Here is a 23619-nt window from a genome sequence, read left to right on the forward strand (position 1 = left end):
AGACCCTTGCACCCCTAACCCTTTAGAAAAAAACCCAGGGATGTTCAAACTTGACAGCTTTAAGACTTGTGGACTTCAACTCCCAGAATTCCTCCTCTCGCTCTCCATCTTGATGATGTGCGGACCGGCGGGGGGAGGGAGCTGGAACCAGTTCTAAATGGCACTGTAGATTTGTGGAACCTCTTCTATAGAAGATGTTAGAACTGGCAGAAACCCACCCCTGCTTCCAGTTGAGGCAGTTGAATTGAGGTCTACAAGTCATAAAGTGGCTTAAGGTTGGAGACCCCTGGTTTAGGGTCTTCTGCTTGAGCAGGGGGGGGACTAGAAGACCTCCAATGTCCCTTCCAACTCCATTATTCTATGTTCTATATAGCCACCCATCTTATAAAATGTGACTCTTCAGGGTCACAAATATGTGTCATGAGTACAGGCAATTCCCAGTTTCATGATGAATTCTATTTCCAAGGTCTGTCCTTAAGTCAAATTTGTATGTAAGCTGGAACATTGTTATATAATACTGTACAAATAGCATTGTGTGATGAACTTGAACCTCTGTGTATTTAACTTGAATCATTGTGTATTTGAATCTCATTTTGCAACAAAAGGCTCCATTCTTAACCATGGTCATCCCGAAATAAGGGCATTCTTAACCCAGGGAATTGCTGTATTACCCTGACAGCATATGACCATGTGGGCAGATTTCAGTGTGTTCTCTAATGCCCGACATTTCAGCTGCTACGCTTGAGAAGTGATTCACAGGAAGTTGTGTAAACTTTCTCAAGTACGCACCCCGACCCTAATTAAAGCAGCTGCGTCTTTTTCCATCCCACTGTGTGAGCCATGTTGCGAGTTATTATTTCAGGGGTGAAATGCTACTGGTTTGGAACGGTTTGTCCGAACCAGTAGTAAAAAAAGCTACCAGTTGTCCCGAACAGGTATTTCCGATGATCAGCTGTGACATGTGATTTATATTACCTAGAAAGCAGGATTCCCTGTTTCCCTCCCCACCCCACTCTTCTACTTATCTTTGCAGACTGCTCAATAGCAGGCTCCACTCTCCGTCATCATGTCCGCTTTTAACACTCTGCGCATGCGTGGAAGGTCCTGTGCATGCGTGGAGGGGCTATGTGTGAGCGGCGTGCACACACGCAAGGACAAACTCACATTTACAAACCGGTTGCAAAGGTAAGTAGATTTCACCCCTGTATTACTTCCTGGTACATTTCTCTTCTTCTAAAACTCTCCCTCTTTAGGGCCTGCGATGATTCATTGGTCAAAGAAGCTGAGCTTGTCATCTGGAAGCTGACAGCCTGTGTTTGAGACCTGAGTGCTATGCAATGGGATGAGCTCCTGTTACCGTATTTTTTGGAGTATAAGATGCACCTTCCCCCCCCAAAAAAGAATGAAAATCTGGGTGCGTCTTATACACTGAATACAGCATTTTTGGCCTCTTGAAACTCTACCCACTTCGCAAAAATGGATGTGCAGAGGGTTTAGGAGGCCTGCAAAATGCTCCTGGGGGCTGGGGAGGGCAGAAATGAGCCAAAATTGGGCCATATTTTGCTTGTTTTTGCCCCCCCCAGCCCCCAGGAGCACTCTACAAGCCTCCTAAAGTTTTTTGCTCATCTTTGCCCCTCCTCCCAGTCCCCAGGAGCACTTTGCAGGCCTCTCAAACTCTCTGCATGACCCATTTGTTGCAACAAATGAAGTGTGCAGAGGGTTTGGGAGGCCTGCAGAGTGGAAAAACTTTTTTTTTTAATTTACCTCTTCAAAATCTTGGTGCGTCTTATACTCCGGTGTGTCTTATAGTCCAAAAACTATCTTCCGACAACACTGGCTCCCTCAGCTAAGAAATGGAGATGAACACCAGAGCCTAGAGTCAGATACAACTGGGAGAGGGAAATCTTTACCTTTTAAAGCTCTTCCTCACCCTCATGGTAAACGTAGCCGATGAGATGAATTTACCTGGTCAGTGCACCAGTACCACAGAGATGGGATGGTCATTCCCACTAGGATTCCTGGCCAGGGAAAGTCGGATGTGACGGGGTCCCGGAATATGTGGAAGGCATCCTCTCTTGGCAAGCCACAGCTAGTGTTTCCATAGTGGTTGCTTGCGATGGCTTTGAAGTATCTGTTTTTCAGGTCCTCAAGCCCGTCGACTTTGGCAAAGCCTAGAGAGGTTGAAATAGACCAGTTCAGCTGCCTCCCACAGACAGCAAGCTACAGAACAGCAATTCTGAACACACAAACACACACAAACACCAATGGTGCAGGGGTGGGTTCCAGCTTCTGTTACTGTTGGTTTGCTCAGGGATGCGCTTTGCATGCTACTGTATGCACAGTAGTAAAAAAAAACAAGATGGCAGTGCTGTAGGCCAATAGAACCGGTTCAGGGGCATGGCCTGCCGAGTTACTACCTACTCTTGGCCGAATCGGTAGGAACCCATCTCTACAATGGTGGGAATCAAAAAAGTTTTATTACCCTTTCTGTGGGCATGGCTTTCTGGGTGTGGTGTGACTTTGTGGGCATGGCTTTGTGGGCGCGGCAGGGGAAGGATACTACAAAATCCCCATTCCCTCCCCACTCCATTAACCTGCTTTTTAGCTCCATTCTCCTGTCCAGGGCAACAAAAGAAGATCAGCTGGGAGGCAGCAGGGGGCAGGGCCAGCCTATTTGCCAATTCTCTGAACTACTCAAAATTTCCGCTACCCATTCTCATTACCTGTCAGAACTGGCTGAATACAACTTCTCTCTCTCTCTCACACACAAAGACACACATAAGAATACTCACTGAAGCCCATCAGGGTGAGTGCGCCAGCCAACATAATAACTGTCTGCAGGGTGTCCGTGTAGATCACTGCCGCCAGGCCACCTGTAGAAGGCAAGAGCCAGATTAGGGCCCAGTTTCTGCCCAAAAAGTCTGGACTAGCCTTAAAAAAGCCCTTCTCTGACATTGAAAGGTTTATTATTATTTTATTTGTTAAATTTGCATGCCACCCTTCCCACCCATAAGCAATTCTCGGTAGCTAAAGTTAATTTTATACCTATCAGAAAATTGACAATTCAGGTGTGATTTAAATGTGATACTGAAATACTGCAACCAATTTTGGTCACCATACAACAACAACAAAAGGAGACTTTGGAAAAGGTTCTGAGAAGAGCAACTAAAATGATCAAAGGCCTGGAAATTAAAACACATGAAGAACAGTTTCAGGATTTGGGCTTGGCTAATCTAAAGAAAAGAAGAATTACAGGTGACGTGATAGCAGTATTCCAATGTTTGAGGGGCTGCCACAAAGAAGAGGGGGTCAAATTATTCTCCAAAGCACCAGAGGGCAGGACAAGGAATAATGGTTGGAAACTAATCAAAGAGAGAAGCAACTTGGAATTAAGAAGAAACTTCCTAACAGTGAGGACAATTAATCAGTAGAAAAGTGTGCCTCCAGAAATCATGGGTGCTGCATCACTGGATGTTTTTAAGAAGAGACTAGACAGTCATTTATCTGAAATGGTATAGGTTCTCCTCCTTGAGCAGGGGGTTGGACTAGAAGATCTCCAAGGTCCCTTCCAGCTCTTTTCTAATTGATTGATTGGTTGATTGATTGATTGAAATGGTCTAGGGCCTCCTGTTTGAGCAAATGGTTGGATTAGAATACCTCCAAAGTCCCTTCCAGCTCTATTCTATTCTAATTCTAAATATCGGGAGATTTCTTGGAAGGCTTGCTCTTGGTGTTTTTAACTAGAAATCCATGTCAAAAATACCACCCACCTGATTATTTGCATCCCAAGTACCTAGCCTACATTTGGTTTTACTATTTTTAATACAACAATACTTTCTCAACAAGGAAGATGTGCCAGTTGGAAAGCAGCCCTTTTGGAAAGAGAAGAAACAATTTTATGATGCTGGCAGGGATGGCAAAATTGACATTTTGATTAGAGGAAAGACACTGATTAATATGAATGCTGATTTGAAAACCTTTCTTTGTAAAACAGAAAAAAAAAAGAAATTGTGGCACGTCTGTTTGATGGTTAGAAAAATCAGTAGATTATAGGTAGGTAGGTAGGTAGGTAGGTAGGTAGGGAGGGAGGGAGGGAGAGAGAGGGGGGGGAGGGAGAGAGGGAGAGGGAGAGAAAGAGGGAGAGAGAGAGGGAGGGAGAGAGAGAGAAGAGAGAGGGAGGGAGAGAGAGAGGGAGAGGGAGAGAGAGAAAGAGAGAGAGAGAGAGAGACCTGGCTCTTGTTGTCTTCTTCAAAAAAACTTTTGGGGGATTGGGGAGCAGACAGAGTTGGCAGCCTGGTAAAGAAGGCACCTCTGCCCTTCCCATCAAGCCATTCGGTGATCTAGCTAAGATCATGACTGGCTCCTTGCTTGCCACCCCCACCCCACCCCCGTGGTTTAATTTGCCCTGTTTTTCTCTTCCTTGTTAACAAGTAGTTCTCTGGGCAGTACACAAAAAGACTCAGCTGAATGCCATGACTGTTTTAAAAAGTCTTTTCAAGTAGTTAAAAAAGGAAAACTTTGAGGACATCATTTCACTGAAGTTCAAAGCAAAGGAAGATGAAAAGAGGTGATATTTTCTAAAGAAAGCCAGAACACGATCGCCATTGCTTTGGAAATTTCAAGCTGTTCCTTCTCTGTAGGTCAACAAATCTAATATGTTGATATTTTCTTTCTTGCAAAGCACGTCTGTGTATCGAAGTTTTTTTGTTTGTTTTACAAAGCATGCAATGTGAGTAATAATTTACTTATTTGCAAATGCTACCCCCTCGCTATATATATTTTTTTTGGCAGTGGGGCAAAATGAGGTATCCAAAAAAGCAACAAAAGTCAGCAGCACTTGAAGCCCCAAGAAGAACTGAAGGTCACAAAACAGAATTTAATCAACATTTCAGGTATATTAGGGTGAGTCACATCATGCTACATCCTATTTGATTGTTACCTGTGGAAGAGGACGAGAGACAGGTACCTTGGTCTATTTACTAAACGAAGGGCCCATTGGGATCCCCATATCAAAACAACTTACTTTATGTGCGGCCAGAATCTGAAAATAACATTTAACACACCACAGGACCACAGCAAAATGATTTGGTTGAGATCAGCATATGTAGATTGTAGGGGTAATACCAAAATATAATTTTATCATATTTTATTTATCTATATATTAAATTATTATATTTTATTCCCATTTCATTTTAAATCGTATTTTATTCCCATTTCATTTTAAATCATATTTTATCCAATTCCTTTTTAAATTGTCCCCTCCCTCCAGATTTTAGTAATAATTTATCTGGAACTCTGCACTTTGATATGGCCCAAGGGCTAATCCATAAAGTAAACTAACTAACATGCTACATATTCATCAGGTAAACTTCCACAGATGTCTAAATCTTCTAAGGCAGGGGTGTCAAATTAGATTTCATTGAGGGCCGCATCAGGGTTGTGTATGACCTCGGGGTGGGGGGACTGGCCAACTCGACATCACTCCTGTCGGGGGCGCCTGTGGTGGCCCGAGTGCTCTGCCAGTAAAAATTGGCTCTTGAGCTCCATTTTTGGCTGCCACGGCCTCCTGCAATCCTCTGCCAGTGAAAATGCAAACTCTGTTTTCACTGGTAGCAGGTTGCAGGAGGCTGTGGCAGCTGAAAATGGAGCTCAGGAGCCTATTTTTGTTGGCAGAAGCACCGCGGGCCAACCCTGCCCTGTTTCCAGGGCAGCCCTGCAGGCCAGATATAAGTACCCTGCAGGCCGGATTCAGCCCCCGGACCTTGAGTTTGACACACCTGTTCTAAGGGAACATGCTTTCTCTCCATACTCCTGGGTTAAACCCTCAACTGCCTGAAGCTGGATGATAGAACACCAAACAATCCCAGCAGTGGTAAAATTCAATTTTTTTTACTACCGGTTCTGTGGGCATAGCTTGGTGGGCATGGTAGGGGAAGGTTACTGCAAAATCTCCATTCCCTCCCCACTCTGGGGCCAGCCAGAGGTGGAATTTGCCGGTTTTCCGAACTACTCAAAATTTCTGCTACTGGTTCTCCAGAACCTGTCAGAACCTGCTGGATTTCATTCCTGAATCCCAGCCATTCTCCTGAACTCCTTCCCCGGAGGGCATGGTCCAGAAATAACTGCCCAAGCCCCCCTTTTCCAGTGTTAACATCTACCTGCCACAGTGTAAATTGCAGTGATGACCAGCAAACCAATGATTGCTATGTAGAGGTCCCAGTGCAAAGCCTGTTGGATGAAAAGAGCCCCAGCATACATGTCAACCTGCAGGAGAAAGAAACATCGAACTTTGAAATCTCAGTAACCATCTTGCCTTGAACTGATTCCAATTAGAAGGGAGTTGGCCAAATGTTGTGTTGTATTCCCTACACAAGTGGTTGCATGTGGGTATATAGATCGATAGTAGTCCCTCTTAGAATCCATGGGCTGGAAGGAATCTTTGAGGTCTTCTAGTCCAATTCCCTACCCAGGGTAGGAGATCTTATTGCATCCCAAAGGAATGAATGCCTGATCTTTTCTTGAAGGCCTCAAGAACTCCATGAGGCAAGTTGTTACATTGATTAACTGGTCTCACTGACAGGAAATTCCTCCTTATTCCCAGGTGGGAGCTCCCTCTCATGAACTTTCACCTGTGGCTTCTTGTCTTGTCGCTATCCTGCCATGAACACAATGTGGTTGAAAGGGGCTGTCCTTGTTTGCTGTATGCACTTTAATGACAATTTTCTCCAAAGGAAAATTGCTACCTTTGGTCCTGCCCTAAGAACGAGATTAGGAAGAATTAGCAGGCCCAGGCCAAGTGCTTAAAGCCTAAACTCTTCTCAATTATTGTCTAAAAGGGTATTACGGTATGTCTGACTTTTGTTTCAAGCACAGTAATTATTAATTGGCTGATCAATATTTGAACTATTGATTGAGACGATCCTCCTTATCTTTTTCTACTTCAATCTGGCTGTTGCAAATGATAAAGCTAAATTTCTAAATGTACCTTACATTTGAAAAGAGTATACACTTCCTATTAAAGGTAGAAGGTAAAGGCGTTCCTGCAGATTTTACTCCGCTAGCTATTGCTGACTCTACGGGATGGTACTCATCTCATTTGAAGTCCATTGACAGCACTGTTGTCCAAAGACATTTCAGCATGATGACATGGAGAGTTGTTTCCTCCACACCAAAGTGGTACCTATTAATCTACTCACGTTTGAATGCTTTCGAACTGCTAGGTTGGCAGGAGTTGAGGCAAGGATGGGAGCTCACCCTGCCGCGTGGCACCCAGATCTCAAATGTGGGCTGCCGGCTGACAAGCCCAGCATCTTAAGCACTGAGCCCACACTTCCTATCAAGCTTTTTAATGCTTCTGAATTGATTGCCATCGCTACCAAATCTAAATGATATTTCTATCCTGATATATTTAGAAGTGGCTTAAGCATTGGAGCTGTTTCTTCCCTTTTACATCACAGCTAACATAGATTTATACAAAAAGTAAAAAAGAAAATTGCTGAGATTCCTTGGTACATGAGTTGCAAACAATAAATTACAAGAAAAAAAGTCCACTTATTCAGTGTCCCATTATTTCCAAGCTGGAACTAAGAATGTGTGTGGGTGCAATTCAGTGGTACAAAACTGGCACAAAATATTGCCATTGTTTGGATGAACAGAAGACGGCTAGAAGGGTTTAGATGTTTCCTTTGAAGCTGATTGGAAATATCTTAAGCTCTTAACTCTGTGACTATAACATACAGTCAAAGTGGAGCAAAGCCATTGAAGAGAGCTATTTAAGGACATGGCAGTTGTGCCCACTGAACAATGTACAAATTTGGTCAAACAGAACAAGTAAAAAGCAGTTCAGAATTTTGGCACAAATTTGGGGCAAATTTACCAATTCTCGTTTTGTGGATAAAAGTCTTTTGCTGACCTGGAGTAACACAGCTCTCCTCTTCCAGTAGGTTTGTAGTTATTTTCTATTTTCTGTAAACTGGCCACCACATTATTAGAAAAAATGTTGAGGCTTTGGAAAAGTGCAGAGAAGAGCAACTAAGATGATGAAGGACCTGAAGACGATAACATATGAATAACACTTGCAGGAATTGGCTATGGCTAGTCTAGAGAAAAGAAGGACTGGGGCGACATGATAGCAGTCTTCCAATATTTGAGGGGCTGCCACAAAGAAGAGGTCAAATTATTCTCCAAAATACCAGAAGGCAGGACAAGAAGCAATGGATGGAAACTAATGAAGGAGAGAAGCAACCTGGAACAAAGGAGAGGCTTCCTAACAGTGAGAACAATTAACCAGTGGAACAGAAGTTGCTTCCAGAAATTGCGGGGGCTCCATCACTGGAGGTTTTTAAGAAGAGACTGAACAGCTACTTGGTTGAAATGGTATAAGTCTCCTGCTTGAGCATGGGGTTGGACTAGAAGACCTCCAATGTCCCCTCCAGTTCTATTCTGAATTGAATTAAAAGCCCAGTTTGAAATGATTGCATCCTCTTAACTGTCAGAGTATAAAACCTGGACAAAAGTTGTAACCTTTTGGATAGAAACCAAATGTTGGGACGCCTACCTAACCCAGCTGAAGGGGCATCATTCTCTCGGTGGGATTGAGTGTCCTCTGTGGTTAATAAATGACTGGAGCAAAAGGTTAGCGAGTTACTCATTAAGTGGGAGCAGTCAAACAGAAGAGCAAATGACTAAACCAGAGCACTAGGCCATCTTCGGTGCCTGCCTGTCCACACACACACCACGTTCCATTGGCGTGGCAATTCCTTCACATCTCTTTCTGGGGAATAAATTTTCAAATACGAACAAAACAAACCAGCAGCAAACAAATCGGATCAGGAGGGAGATGCTGGACTCAGGCCTACAAACTTGGACATCTACTAAATATTAAAAGCTTTAACTCCAATGCTTTGTGGTTCCATTTTAAAGCAACATTTTTAATTCTTTTTATTTTTCTTGAAGGGTTGTGTGATGCAAGCTAACCAAAGGAATGGTTTGAAGATGAAATATTATAATTCTTAGGGCTTCCCCCAGGGTTGACTGCAGGGTGAGCCTTAGAACGCTTTCAGAAATAGTTCTTGATGAAAATGTTATGAGAGCATCTGCCGTCCCTACGATCTTTCAGATATGGATCCAAATCCTAGATTACTTTCCTATCCTGATCAAGGAAAAGGAATCTGGAACACTTGTGGTAATACAGGTAGTCCACAAATTACCATAGTTCATTTAATGACTGTTCATAGTGACAACAGCATCGAAAAAAGTGACCTATGACCATCTGTTCTGACCCAGCTCCCCAAACACAACAAACCTTCTGTAGTTGAATCAATGATTCCTTTATTAGGAGCAGCAGCGTCCCTGGCAAAAAGTCTCTCTTGCAGACTAAAAAGTCTGTCTGGCAGGGAGATGAATAGTTATCTGCCACACCTATTCATCTCCACCCCCTGCCTTTGATCCCCAGAGCTAGGATGGGGCTTCGCTAGCAAAAGTGGCTCTTCTTTCCCAGGGACCGGCCCATAGATTCCCACTGCTCTCCTCTCCTCTGCCTTCAGCGCATCGGGCCCTGAACCCAGCTGTTTTTCCTCTTCCTCATCAGCCACCTCCAGACCTGGGGGCTGTTGACTCTCCATCTGGGGGCTGATGGATGCCCTAGGCTCTGCCTCCGTCTCTCTCTCTCTCTCTCTGCCAGCTCCATTCCCTCTTCCCCCTCGGCGCTCTCAGGTTGCCCTGATGCTGACCCTGACTCCCACGCCTCCTCCTCCTCCTTTGATTTGGCTGCTGGAGGGGCCGGTGGCTGACAGGGCACAATAGCAAATGTCCCAGGGAGAGTCATTTTTTGGCACCCTCCCCCCACTCACTCTGAAGTGCCTAGTTCATCTGTGGATGCTTCCTTAACTCACACATGCACGTTTCCTAGGATTGTGAAGCCAAGGAAGACATGCACCTTTGGAAAGAAGCTACAAACAGATGTGGTTACCATGCCCGCCTTGCTCATCTTTTAGCCTTTGGATCCCAAACACCGTACCTCAAACCCTAACCCTCCTGTATCCGTGGGTTTGCCACAATGCACGAGAAACATCAAAAGTCATTTATGAAGCCTATATTGACCTCCTCTTTCCAAGCCAGTTCTCTTCTGTCTCCTCTCGCCTCCTTACTTACTGAAATTTTGGTGAATATATAGATAAACAAGTAGAGAATTGCAAGGAAGATCTGAATCCTTTTGCCACCAAACCGTCTCTGCAAATACTCTGGCATGGTTGTAACCTGGGAAGGACAAAAAGGATGATATTTTTACCGAACAGTAGCTTTGATTTGTTGAGGCGTTCTTGAATAGTTTGGGAGACAAATTATTTAACAGCCAACATCCTTCACCTTTCAACTCTTCAACTTCCCCAGCAAAAAGCAGCCCCCATTAGCCCCTTTTGGGTTGGCTTTTAATGTCTTGCTAGCTACCCAAAGGGACCCGGTGGTTCAAAAGGGCTAAGACGCTGAGTTTGTCGATCAGAAGGTCAGCAATTCGGCAGTTCGAATCCCTAGTGCCACCTAATGGAGTGAGCTCCCGTTACTTGTCCCAGCTTCTGCCATCCTAGCAGTCCGAAAGCGTGTAAAAAATGCAAGTAGAAAAATAGGAGCCACCTTTGGTGGGAAGGGAACAGCGTTCCATGCGCCTTCGGCATTTAGTCATGCCGTCCACATGACCACGGAGGTGTCTTCGGACAGCACTGGCTCTTTGGCTTTGAAACGGAGATGAGCAGCACCCCCTGGAGTCAGGAATGTCTAGCATGTATATACAAGGGGAACCTTTACCTTTACATTAGCTACCCAAAGTCACTCTGGTAACTTGGTGGCCAAATAAATTGATTAAATACTTATGGGAAATGGTTTGTTTAGGGACCATTCAAAGTTACATCAGCGCTGAAAAAAGTGACTTTGGTTGGTTTTTCACATTTATGACTGTTGCAGCATCCCATGGTTGCACAATCAAAATCCGGATGCATGGCAACTGGTTCATATTTATGATTTATGCAGCATCCCAGGGTCACATGATTCCCCTTTGGTGACTTTTCGACGAGCAAAATCAACGGGGAAGCCAAATTCACTTAACCACCAAGTTACTAACTAAACAACCACAATGATTCGCTTAACAACTGTGGCCGGAAAGATCATAAAATGAGGCAAAACACACTTAACCAAATGTCTCACTTAGCAACATAATTTTTGGGCTCCATGGTGGAGAGACGGATCTCTGCCTCTGTTTTACAACCCATTTGCTCCCTCTGGGAAATTTGAAAAACCTATTTTCTCCTCCTTGTGTAACCAACCATCAGCACCCTCCAGCATTTAGCTCAGCTTTCCAAATCTAACGAGAAACTCACTGGGTTTTCTATCTATTTCTTAGAGGGAGCAAATGGGTTATAAGACAGAGGTAGAGAGCCGTCTCTCCTTCAGCCTTTTAGTCTGAATTCATTTGAGAATTGCTAGTTATGCACCCCAGCTAAGGGGGCATTTGGCCCGCTTCTAATTCCATCAGTGGTCTTTCTCCTTGTCAGGGGTGGGCTCCGGCAGTCACTACTGCTGGTTTGCTCGTGGCTGTGCCACCCGTGCGCTTAATGCACTCTGCGCATGCATGCACAGTGCAATAAAAAATGCTCTGCGCATGCACGGAAGCAAAAAACAAGATAGTGGTGCCTACAATGCTGCCCAGAGAACCAGTTCAGGGCTGTGGAAGGCCTGGGTTGCTGCCGGTTCCAGCGACTTCGGATGCCAAGCCACTACCGGTTTGGCCAAACCAGTCTGAACCAGTAGGAATCTACCACTGTTCCTTGTATTAAAAAAACTTAGATGAAGGAATAGCCGTCCCCCGTCTGAGATTAAGGACTGGTCATCTTCAGTCTGAAGGGTTTACAGTTCAGGTGTGAAGGACAGTAATGTGAGAAGCCCACTCCCCCTTCCCTCTGGGCCAGGACTTCTCATCATTGGCAACGTTAACCTGTAGGAAGTTCAACTTCCAGAATTCCCCAGACTTGGAGAATTCTGGAAGTTGGACTCCCTACAGCTTAAAGTTGTCAAAGTTAATAAATGCTGCTCTGGACCACCATGAAACAATTCTAACCACACGAAGCCTACATCCACAGGGCTCCTTTGCCAGATTAGCCTCCCTCCCCAAGCCAGCAAAAAATGGAAGTGGTCTGGGCAGTACCACCATCTATAGGGCTTTAAGGCACAACTTTCCACTGGCTGAGTTTGGTGATTCCCCCAATGCCAGCTGTCTCGAAGTGCCCAGTTTTGGTGACTCCATGCCTGCAGTTCCTTTCTTTTCCCTTCCCGTTGTACTTCTTTAAAAAAAAAAAAATTCTCAACCACTTGACCTAATGACCACTAAATAACAGCCAGTAATTGGATATTTCTTGGCTGTCATCTAGCAACTGTCTTGGTGACATTTCTTCAGCCAAGATGCAGCCAGGATATCCATGCCGGTTGGCCAGCAGAGTTTAGCTGTGGTTAGTTGGAAACTGCAGGAGAGGAAGCCAGGGAGGTAGCAGCCACAGGGCAGTGGGGGGGGGGGATCCCTGCCACACAGACCACTGAATTTCAGGCACTGAGGATTGAGGAGTGGGAGAAGAGGGGAATGATGGACACCAGCAGATCAGAGGTGGTATTCAGCCGTTTCAGACTGGTTCACCCCAACCAGTAGTGGAAATCGCAAGTGGGCCAGCCCCCGCCCCCCCATCCCTGCTCTATGTTGTTCTATTTAGGCACATTTTTGAGGCCGGGCACGTACACGAAAGGCGCAAGAAAGGTGGAAGAAAGAGCAGGTGTGATCAGGAAGATCTTGACTCTCCAGGAGAGCAGAGAAGGCTTTCTGGGCACCGACTTACTTACCCCACTTGCAAGGTAGATGGGCACAAACAACCACGCCAGCACCAGGACACAAAACATTCCCTAAAGAGAGACCACAGAGCCATTAGGAAGATGGAAGCCTCCTCCCTCCGAAAACCTACAGATCTACAGGGGCACCTCGCCTACCATCCATTGGCAGGGCAGGCCAAGAGATAGTGGCCAAGGGTTTCCACGAGCAAATTCAGCTTCTTTTTACATCTCCAGCTGTAGACCTTTGGCACATAAATCAATCTGGCTCATTTTGGGCGGATTTGAAAAGGGAGCCAAACTCAGCTGGCCAGTGCCCTGACAGGACAAGGCGTTGCGTGCCCTCAGAAACTGCTCTGCATGCCATTGGTTCGCCATCACAGCCCTATACCATTCCAGACAAGTGGTTGTCCTGTCTGTCCTTGAAAACCTCCAATGATGGAGCACAAGTCCCTGAGGAATATGCAATATTCACACCATCTGTCCCTCCAATCCAAAGGAGCGGTACAGTCATAATCCTGCACTGGGACCCCAAAATAAACTGGAAAATGACACCACTGGGGTGCTGCAATGCAAAGCAACTGGTCACAGGATGAGACTTCCCCACCCCCCTGGCACTGCTGCTACTTCACACTCATTGCTGGCAAGCAAAGCGGATGCCAGGAGGAAAGGTGGGCAGCCTGGCATGAGTGAAGCCCCAGCAGATGAAAAGATGTGGGTGTGGTTCTCTGTGGAGATAGCTGACCAGACCATTCAAAAAGTCCCTGCTGTTTTCAGAAAGGGATCCTGTGCCCAATCAGTATAAGCTTCAAGGACTTGCACCCACAGCAAGAATAGATTGAGCAAAATAAAGTTTTAAAGTTTTAATGCAAGAGAAAAGATCCCCCAGGTGCTGTTTCTGCAGAGACCTTGACATTTAGGAAGGATTCCCCTTGCCTCTCTGATCCTCGATGGGGAATGAGCGAAAAATGGGCCTTTTTTTGGCTCAACTAGGAGCACTCTAAAAGCCTCCTAAAGGCTATGCATGCCCCTTTGTTGAAAAAAAACCAGCCCATTTTCACACTGTTTGGGGGCCATTTTCAGGCCGTTTTTGGCCTGATAAACAACCTGAAAACACCCAAAAAACGGTCTGAAAATGCCCCAGAAAACAGCCCCCAAATGTCCAAAAACAGGCATGTGTGCACTATCCAGCTGATCTTTGGGTTTTTGGTGCTCCAGCACGCACAAATGCACGCCCATACACGCACATTCTGGTTTGGGCACTTGGTGCTGAAAAGGTTTGCCATCATTGGTATAGGGTTTCCTGCTAGAATAGGGGGTTGGACTAGAAGACCTCCAAGGTCCCTTCCAAGTCTGTCATTCTGTTTCAGTCTTCCATTTATTTGTCTTTATAATCTGGGCACGCAAAGGCTGACTCAATCCCAGATGCGTCCAGCCAGGCACCAGAGCTGAGTAGAAGGAAGATCAGCTCTTCACACAAAAGACACAACTCTTGTTGACCTCTTTAAACAGCTGCTGGAAAAGTCTCCTCTTCTTTAATCAGCCCAATCAGGCCCGGGAGATAGAGAGAGATGAACGTTCAAGATTAGGGAAGACTTTGCCCCCTGCCCTGTGCCAGCCAGCATAAAAGGGATCATAAAAGCCATACTCACATTCCATTCATAGGCCGTGGCAGCAATCCCAGAGGCTGCACCAGAGCCAGCCAAGCCAATGAAATGCCCACTGCCAACATTACTGGCGAACAGGGAGGCCCCCACCTGTGAAAAAGATGCAGAGGATCATCTTGGTGAGGATCTCCAGTGCCTTCTACACCTGCCTTGAGTGCAAAACCTGCCATTGCATGGAAGTGGTTGAAGGGTTTCTAGATCACCTGTCCTGACCCAAGGCCCAATTTCTCCGTTGGGATGCTTCTCTTGACGCTATAGGACAGTGGTCTCCAAACTTGGCAACTTTAAGACTTTTAAGGTTTTCATTATATCAGCGGATACTGAAAGCTAAAAACTCTTAACAGATTAGCAGAGGTGGAAGAGACCTTGTAGGTCATCTAGTCCAAATGCCCCCTGCCCAAGCAGTAGACCCTAGACCATTTCTGACAGATAGCAGTCCAGTCTCTTCTTAAAAGCCTCCAGGGATGAAGCTCCCACAACTTCCAAAGGCAACTCCTGTTCCATTGGTTGGTTGCTCTCACTGTCAAGAAAATTTCTCATTTCTAGGTTGAATCTCTCCTTGATCAGTTTCCATCCATTATTCCTTGTCTAGCCTTCGGGTGCCTTGGAAAATAGCTTGACCCCCCACCCTCTCTGTGGCAGACCCTCAAATATTGGAAGACTGCAATCATGTCTCCCCTAGTCTCCTCTTCACTAGACTAGCCATGCCTAGTCCCTGCAACCGTCCATCATATGTTTTAGCCTCCAGTCCCCTCATCATCTCGGTTGCTCTTCTCCGCACTCTTTCTAGATGCCAAATTTGGAGACCTGCTATAGGAGAAGCTGACACTCTTACGGCTCCTCCTGGTTTGTACACGTTCAGACAACCGGGCCTTTGTCAACATCTTGTCTATCAACAAGACAGTCTTCTCTGGCTCCTTCAGACGTCTCTAACTTTGGCAACTTTAAGATTTGTGGACTTCAACTCCCAGAGTTGAACTCTGGGAGTTGAAGTCCACAAGTCTTAAAGTTGCTGAGGTTGGAGACCCCTGGTCTAGGTGACTTAGAGCTGGAAGTGGAAGCCAGTTATTGGGAGTTGGAAACCCAAACAAAGAACGAAAGGGACATATCTTGTGTGATTCCGCTACCCAAATCTCTCAGGAAACAAAACATTTTAGAGAAGCTGGAATTGGAGACAACTTACCGGCCACCAGACCATCTCGCCTCCGGCTAGGAAATAACCCTTGACGGTGCTCCGTTTTGTCTTCCACATGGACTGAAATATTAAAAGACAACGAGTTTATTTGCTGAGAGTATGAAGGATTCCATGAACTACAATCCCCCCATCACCCAAAACAAACAGGCAAGTAGGAGCGAATATGGGAAGAGTCCCATTCTGGGGCAATTCCTGGGGCTTCCTGTTTTTGGGAAGGCCAACACAGTACTAAGCTGCATCAACAGAGGGATACAATCAAGATCATGTGAAGTGTTAATACTACTTTATAAGGCCTTGGTAAGGCCACACTTGGAATATGGCATCCAGTTTTGGTCACCATGATGTAGAAAAGATGTGGAGACTCAAGAAAGAGTGCAGAGAAGAGCAATAAAGATGATTAGGGGACTGGAGGCTAAAACATATGAAGAACGATTGCAGGAACTGGGTATGTCTAGTTTAATGAAAAGAAGGACTATGGGAGACCTGATAGCAGTCTTCCAAAATCTCAGGGGTTGCCACAAAGAAGAGGGAGTCAAACAATTCTCCAAAGCACCTGAGGGTAAGACAAGGAGCAATGGGTGGAAACTAATCAAGGGGAGAAGCAACTTGGACTGAGGAGAAATTTCCTGACAGCTAGAAAAAACTAACCAGTGGAACAACTTGCCTTCAGAAGTTGTGAATGCTCCAACACTGGAAGTTTTAAAGAAGACGTTGGATTATGACTTGTCTGAAGTGGTGTAGGTTTTCCTGCCTAAGCAGGGGGTTGGACTAGAAGACCTCCAAGGTCCCTTCCAACTCTGCTATTCTATTCTAAATAGAGATGTTGAAAGAGAAACAAGAGGAGGAAGAAGGCCTTCTCTGAATCAAGGGAAGAACCAGTTTTACACCATCAGCTTGCCGGTTGAGCATTTCCTAATGTCAAGTACAGTACCCAGTGCTGAGACAGGTGATTTTAATTTATGGAAAAATGCCTATCAAAGAACCAGTTTTGTTGGATGTTGGGCCAAGATGGGCCACTGAGTCACAGCTGAGAAGATGCTTCAGGTAGAGGGAGGGGCACCTGCCATTTTGCTGGTTTCCTTGAAGAGAGTTGGGGAAGAGATGGAGACTAAAAACATATGAGGAACGGTTGCAGGAACTGGATATGGCTAGTCTAGGGAAGAGAAGGACCAGGGGAGACAGGATAGTAGTCTCCCAATATTTGAGGGACTGCCACAGAGAGGAGGGGCTCAAGCTATTTTCCAAAGTACCCAAAGGCCAGACAAGGAATAATGGATGGAAACTGAACAAGGAGAGATTCAAACTGGAAATAAGGAGGAACTTTCTGACAGTGAGAGCAATCAATCCATGGAACAGAAGTTGCCTTCAGAAGTTCAAGAAGAGACTGGACTGCCATCTGTAAGAAATGGTGTAGGGTTTCCTGCTTGGGAGTGGGGTTGGACTAGATGACCTACAAGCTCCCTTCCACCTCTGTTAAATCTGTAATCTAATCTTTGGAAAGGGAATCCCTTAGAAAATATTGGTATGTTCTTGGTAGGCTGGTTGTGTGCCAAGGTGCTCTGAGGTTGGCAGCCTGGCACAGCCTGAAGTGCGTAGCCTTGATCCAGCCTCTTGTGCAAACAAGTGAGGCGGGAGCCATGAAACTATGCAATCATTTGATTGTTGGCCTTGCACAGGCTCCAGGCCAAGGGGGTGGCACTCTGACCTGGCAGAGGGTGCCAGGAGAAAAGAGAGACTTCCTGGATGCCACTGATCAAGGGCAAGAATTCTATCTCATATTATTCTGCAACATTGCAAGTTGAACTACGATGCTGGTTGGGCAATGAACAATGACACCAAAATGACAAAGCTTGCCTTTCATAGCAGGAATTGTGAGGAGTTTAGCAAGTGTTGGTCTCTGCAAACCATGTGGCTAGGAAAATACTTTGCTTGACCCAGGATCCGGCTACAAAACTTGTGAAGTGGGACGCTAATGCATTTACAGAAGATATTTTGCAGAACAGCATAGCATAGCATAGCATAGCATAGCATAGAATAGAATAGAATTAGAATGGGAAAGAATAGAATAGAATAGAATTAGAATGGGAAAGAATAGAATAGAATAGAATGGGAAATAATAGCATAGCATAGCATAGAATAGAATCTGGAAGGGACCTTTGAGATCTTCTAGTCCAGCCTGTAACATTTCAGATAAGTGACCTTAAAAACCTCTTAAAAACCTCTTAAAAACCTCTTAAAAACCTCTCTCTTCTTAAAAAGCTCCAGTAACGGAGCGCCCACAATTTCTGGTGGCAAGCAGTTCCACTGCTTAATTGTCCTCACTGTTAGGAAGTTTCTCCTTAATTCCAGGTTGCTTCTCTCTTTGGTTAGTTTCCATCCATTATTTCTTGTCCTGCCCTTCTGGTGCTTTGGAGAATAATTTGACCCCCCTCTTCTTTGTGGCAGCCCCTCCAATACTGGAGGACTGCTATCATGTCACACACACACACCAATTCTTCTTTTCTTTAGATGAGCCAGGATAGATTTTGTGGAATTTGTGTAGTCACAGGTTAAGCTGCTCTTTATTCTTGGCCTGATCCAGAAGAACAGCAGCTGCTGTGACGTGTCCTCCAGAACAGGAAACAGCCACAGGTCTAATCCCTGAGCTGCTGTCTAGCTTCTATGGGAAGTTTGCCCACAATCATCGGCTCCTATATAAGAGCAATCTCAGATGGGCCTCTAGGAGAGGGAGGGACCCCCCACCCAGGACATGCTGCTCTCCTGCAGACCTAGATGGCCCTAGAGGACTTTGGCCCCAGAGCTGGAACGAAAACGGATAAAAGCGGAAGACCGCTAAGCACATTGAGAGCAATCCAATGAATTACGCTCAAGTTTATTTGACTGAAAATTCAGCTCAATTAAATCGCACTTCGGTTTTTGTCCTGCCTTGGCCCATCTCTGTTTCTGGAACGTTGACTCTGCACAATCTCAAGAAAGCTCTAGAGCAAAACTAGATGTGTTTCCCCAGTGGAGGAGCAGGAGCTGACCTCTGGGGAGATCCAAAAATCAAGCTAGCAGCCACAGATGTGCAGTTGCAGCCACCATCCACAAATGCCCTGAATTGGGCAAAAAAGAAAAAGAAAAAAAAAGGCATCCAAAACAGTCTTTTAGAAAAAGGATGTGTTTGTATGTCTATTCAAATCCAGGCAGTCACCAGGAGTTAACAACTGCCTCTACACATGGGCACACACATCTCTCAAGGATGAGTGGTTTCTAGCTGCCAGAGGCTCCTTCGTGTCCCCAGGGATTTGCTAGCAAAGATTTAGCAGCAAAAAGCAGTGGAACTGCAATGCACCTTGGATTAGTTCAACCTAGAGCCCCTCAATAACCTTTAACTCAACCGCCTCCACAAACACAAATCATCCACTGGAAAATCCCTGGTTTAAGTGAGGTTATGATGCCACAGCCTCCCCACCCACAGTTGAGGAAGAGCAGGGGAAGTGCCAGGCTTCCCCGTGAGAAAGTTGCCCTGACAGTCACTGGAAGACACAGCTGGGTCTTAGACAGGAGGTTTTGCTTTCGGGTATCAGCTGGATTTACGAAGCTAATAAAAATAGACCAAAATTATAAGAATTATAAAAGGAAATTATGAAAAAAATATTAGATACTTAATTCTACACATAATCATGGCAGTGAGAATGACATTTGCACAAAACTGGAAAAATAATTACACACCAATAGAAGAAAATGTAATAAAAAATATTGGAAGGTGCAGAGATGGATAGGCTCACGAAAGAACTAAAAGAGAAAGAAGAATCTGAATATTACTCCATATGGGATTTATGGTATAATTGGCTAGAGGAAAGGGGGGGGGAGCAGCAGGAAAGCAAAAAAGAAAAGAAGGAAGATCAACAAATTAATAAAGAACTACAAAACCGAAAAATGATTAAAAGATAGAAATACGAAATAGACTCTAGCAAATAAATAATAGGAAAATGACTCAAATGTAATAGTTATACATAGAATATATAGAATGTTATATATATAGAATGAAGAAAAAGATGTATGAAATAATATAAATGCACTTTTATAAAGTTATAGTTATAAAAGACTTATTTGTACAGATAAAAGAATCACAACAGTTATGTAAAAGAAGTGTAATGTGTTGTAAAGACGTGAAGTTTGTATAAACAAAATAAAAAGTTTTTTAAAAAATAGACCAAAATATGGGCTGCTGTGTCCCCAGAAAGACCCCTCACCCCACTTCCTATGCTGTGGCCCCTAAGGAGAACTAACCATGAGATTTGGGGGCCATCCCTAAAACACCTGCAGAGCTCAGTGGAGCTTTCTGCTTTTTGTGCCCAACCGATGCCCACGAGGAGCCCTCCTTACCCACAGGCCCACAGCCAACACAAAGACGAAGTATAAAACCAGGACAACAATATCAACGGCCTCCAAGGTTCGCTGGGGGAAGGCAGTCCAGCTGCTGGGGGGCGGAGACGGGGGGCTGGTACCGCTCGGCTCCATCGCTGCTGGCTGCCAGCTGCCTCCCCTGCCCAGTGCGTGGATCTGCGGGACGAAAAAGAGAATCAGTGAGTCAAATCCCTTCTTCAGGAAGAGGCAGCTCTGTCTAGCACTCTTGCTCTGGGTTTGAGTCCAGCAGGAGTCCTGTTTATTCACTACGGCAAGAGGGGGGGGGGGGAAGAAAAGCGATTGTGACAGATTCTAAATTAGACTGACTGGCTAAAGTGATGCAAAGGTCATGTTATTTGCTTTTGGCCAGCTTTATTTGCTTTCTAATCCCGCAAGAGAGAGAGAGAAAAATAACAGTGCCCAGAGAATGGGCCCATTGTTCGCATGTTGAGGCAGAATGCCTCAGTTCTACTCTTCACACCCCTGGAGCTCCGTTGCACTAAATCAAATGCAATCTGTTGATCAAGTTATGCAGCAAGAAGCAGAAGCAGCTGTATCTGTAGGAAGCCACAGGCATTTCTCTGCTTGTGCCGACTGACAACCAAGAACAGTTCTTCGTCAAGCCTTCAGGATTGGCTTTCTAGATGCAATGACCAGCTAGAACCATGATGGCAAATCTATGGCACACATGCCAGAGGTGGCACACAGAGCCCCTTCTATGGGCATGTGCGCTGTTGCCAACTAGTCTTTGCGGGTGCCGGAGTGCCAGAAAACAGCCTGAAAATGGCTCAAAAAATGGCCTGAAAAACACCCCCAAACCAGTCCATTTTGGGGGGCATTTTTAGACTGTTTTTTTTAATCAAAAATGATCCGGAAAACAGCCTGAAAATGGCCAAAAAATGCCCCCAAAACAGGCAGGCATGTGCCGTCCAGCTGATCTTTAGGTTTCCAGTGCTCTGGCGCAGGCACATGCATGCATGTGTACAAGCATTCCGGTTTGGGCACTTGGTGCTGAAAAAGTTAGCCAACACTGAGCTAGAACGTAAAACCCTCACATTGGACGGGGATCTAGAGCCCCTCATGGGCGACCACTTCTCAAGGCAGGAATTAAAATACCCCCAACCAACTTCAGCCAGCTGAAGACCTCCAATGCAAGGGACTTCATCCACCACCACCCCTCGTCCCAGGTCATTGGTCCCACTCGTGAAATAATACAATGGTCCCCACTGTAACTAATAAGGAAGTAGACAATACTGGAGTAGCAAACCCAGGGAATACGTAATGCAAAGGAGTCCCAGGGCTATGGGGGGTGGGGGGGGGAGAGGAGAGAATCAGCAGCCCCCAAACATTGGAAGCAATAACAAAAACTTCATCCAAGCATTTAGCAAACTTCTTCCCTCACTGACTTACCTTCAGTTCGGCAGAGGAAAACAGGGAGCCTTTCTCTAAAGTAAATATTTTGCAAAGATTTGGGATCCAGGGAGAAGGTCTAGTTGTCAAGATACCTTTCCTTCTTGGTGCCAGAATCTGGCGAAACTGCAGGAAGAGAAGTCCCACCACAAGCGGTTGTCTTATCTGCTGAGTCCAAGGCTGGGAACAGAGTCCCAGAAAATAAGTTTTGGGAGGCTAAACTCCTGTTCCCGTCACCTTGTGTTGTGTTGTGTTGTGTGGGAGTTTTCTGAGAGCAGACAAACAAGTTTCTCTTTGTAGCTGAAGGAGGCACTTGGGGGGTGAGGCTGGGAGCCAACTCATCACCTTGCCCGCTGACACAATTTTCTTTATCTCTCTCTCTGGCCTGCCTGCAACAGGAAGAAGAGTCAGCTCCGTTACTCTGGAAGGTTTCTGGAGATTTTGCACCACAGGGCTGATCTGGAACTGTTCAGGAAGGGGGCCAAGGAACACCAGAACTTCAGGGACGTTGCTGGCTGCTATGACAGAGGACAGAAAAATAGGTCCCTTTGACTTGGTCTCACGGAGGAAAATTACTGGCACAACCCTGCAGGATGGAGCTTTCCTGGGACCGGCAAGGGGTGCCCCAGCTGTTGGGGGGAAAGGATAGACTTTGGGGCTAATCTAGCCAGAGGTTTCAGTTTAATAATGTAAATTCTCCCCTGCAAAACCATCTCGTATCCCCAAAGGTTTAAGTCCTGTAATTTCAACAATAATAGAAAGCATTCTTCCATTTGAAGCTACTTTGGAGAATGAAGTTCCTTTCTATCAAACACTATTTCAGTCATTTTTCACCTCCGTCTAACAGACATGGTGTGTTTTTTAAAAAAAAAATATCTTGCCTGCAACCATTTTTACAATTATTTCATGTTTGGCAATGACAAAGAGGAGGGGAATGGGGCAGAGAGAAACCACTCCTGCCTGAGATTCTGCTAGGAGGAAAAACAGATTTAACTCAGCCTTACAATTTATGAAGAGCAGCCCTGCTTGCCAACACCAGAGGTGGTCAGTTTTTTGGGGAGGGTCTTTCTGCAGCTGGATGGGAACATTAGTGTTGCCCTCCAAGCCCCAGAGCCCAGATGAAATGCCTAGGTGAGTCGAAGGGTTAAAGGCAATAACTGTCTGCTCTGCCCCACACCTGCCCTCTGGGAGACCATCTGGGCATCCTCCTTGTCCTTTGGCAAAGAGGAGGTTGAAGAGGTGCACCAAGGTTCTTCTTCCAGCTGCTGCCCAGAATGAGTTGCAGGAGGCCACGCTATGCTAGGGGCAACCATGCATGGAAAGGAATCCCCTGGATGGAGAGAGAGCCAGAAATCCATGCGGCTGGCCGGGGCTGCAGCTCTTGCTGCCACTCTGTTTCGATTTCCCCACAAACGGTGCCTCCAGACCTGGCAGTGATGCCCCCACAGGCCTTTTGAGATGCACCCCGACTGGGGTTCTAGGCGCTCCCACAGATCCTAGCCAGGAGCAGAGACTTACCCTGCTGCCCGGGGCTCGCTTCTGCCTTGTGTTCGGGGCGACCAGCCTCCTGCCGGTTCGCAGGGTGGCTTCCAGATGCCAGCGGAGAGAATTCAATGAGGCTCTTTCACAAGTTCACAGGCGTGAAAGGGAGAATTGATAGGCAGGGCACATGGAGTCATTGGCCCTGCCTTTGATGCTGCTCATGAGTCGGGCTGAGCTGCTTCCTTATCAGCCTTCGGGGGTCAAACTCCAAAGTATCTTATGCCCCCCTCCAAATAATCATGACAAGATAAAGAGAGGGCAGGAGAGAGAGAGAGAGAGGAAGGGAGGGAGAGAGAGGGGGGGGGAATAGACGAGTGTTGTAGAAACTCCAGAGACAAGGGAGACCATTCTCCCAACAAATGTCTACATGGCCTCAAGGATTAACTCCTACAGTTCTAGAAGGTCGCTTGTCCAGATCTCTGCACTTAAAGGCAGCAGACAGTAACTTTGATTTCTGTTTGCAAGTCACTCATCCGCAAACTTCACTGTGTCATGCAAAAAAAAAAGGGTGGGGGGTGGGGGGTGGGGAGGCGAGGAAGTTATTCCAGATTG

The 23619-nt window shown here is 45.8% G+C and overlaps 1 protein-coding gene and 1 long non-coding RNA gene across 3 annotated transcripts in view; one reads left to right on the forward strand and one right to left on the reverse strand.

Moving 5' to 3' along the window:
- The window catches only part of SLC5A11 (solute carrier family 5 member 11), a 42035-nt gene extending 18791 nt beyond the window's left edge, over positions 1–23244 (reverse strand). Inside the window, exons 1-10 of one of the 2 annotated variants that reach the window (XM_087728999.1) lie at positions 23044–23244; positions 21526–21914; positions 20095–20271; positions 15712–15783; positions 14514–14618; positions 12877–12936; positions 10153–10257; positions 6159–6264; positions 2793–2873; positions 1966–2171 (exon numbers count right to left, since the gene is read on the reverse strand). In XM_087728999.1, the coding sequence (XP_087585125.1) occupies positions 1966–2171; positions 2793–2873; positions 6159–6264; positions 10153–10257; positions 12877–12936; positions 14514–14618; positions 15712–15783; positions 20095–20229 (870 nt within the window). In that variant the 5' untranslated portion in view covers positions 20230–20271; positions 21526–21914; positions 23044–23244. Of the gene's footprint in view, positions 1–1965; positions 2172–2792; positions 2874–6158; positions 6265–10152; positions 10258–12876; positions 12937–14513; positions 14619–15711; positions 15784–20094; positions 20272–21525; positions 22044–23043 lie in introns of both variants that reach the window. The other variant, XM_087728998.1, reaches the window with a different exon arrangement.
- LOC148042725 (uncharacterized) lies at positions 20175–22380 on the forward strand. Its single transcript, XR_015698460.1, has 2 exons — positions 20175–20294; positions 21924–22380. It is a non-coding gene; the product is annotated as an uncharacterized LOC148042725 (long non-coding RNA).
- Positions 23245–23619: the final 375 nt, after the last annotated feature.

The sequence above is a fragment of the Thamnophis sirtalis genome, unplaced genomic scaffold (assembly GCF_051295495.1).
Source record: "Thamnophis sirtalis isolate CommonGarterSnake01/CBP01778 unplaced genomic scaffold, rThaSir2_p1.2 scaffold_14, whole genome shotgun sequence".
Classification (NCBI taxonomy): Eukaryota; Metazoa; Chordata; class Lepidosauria; order Squamata; family Natricidae; genus Thamnophis; species Thamnophis sirtalis.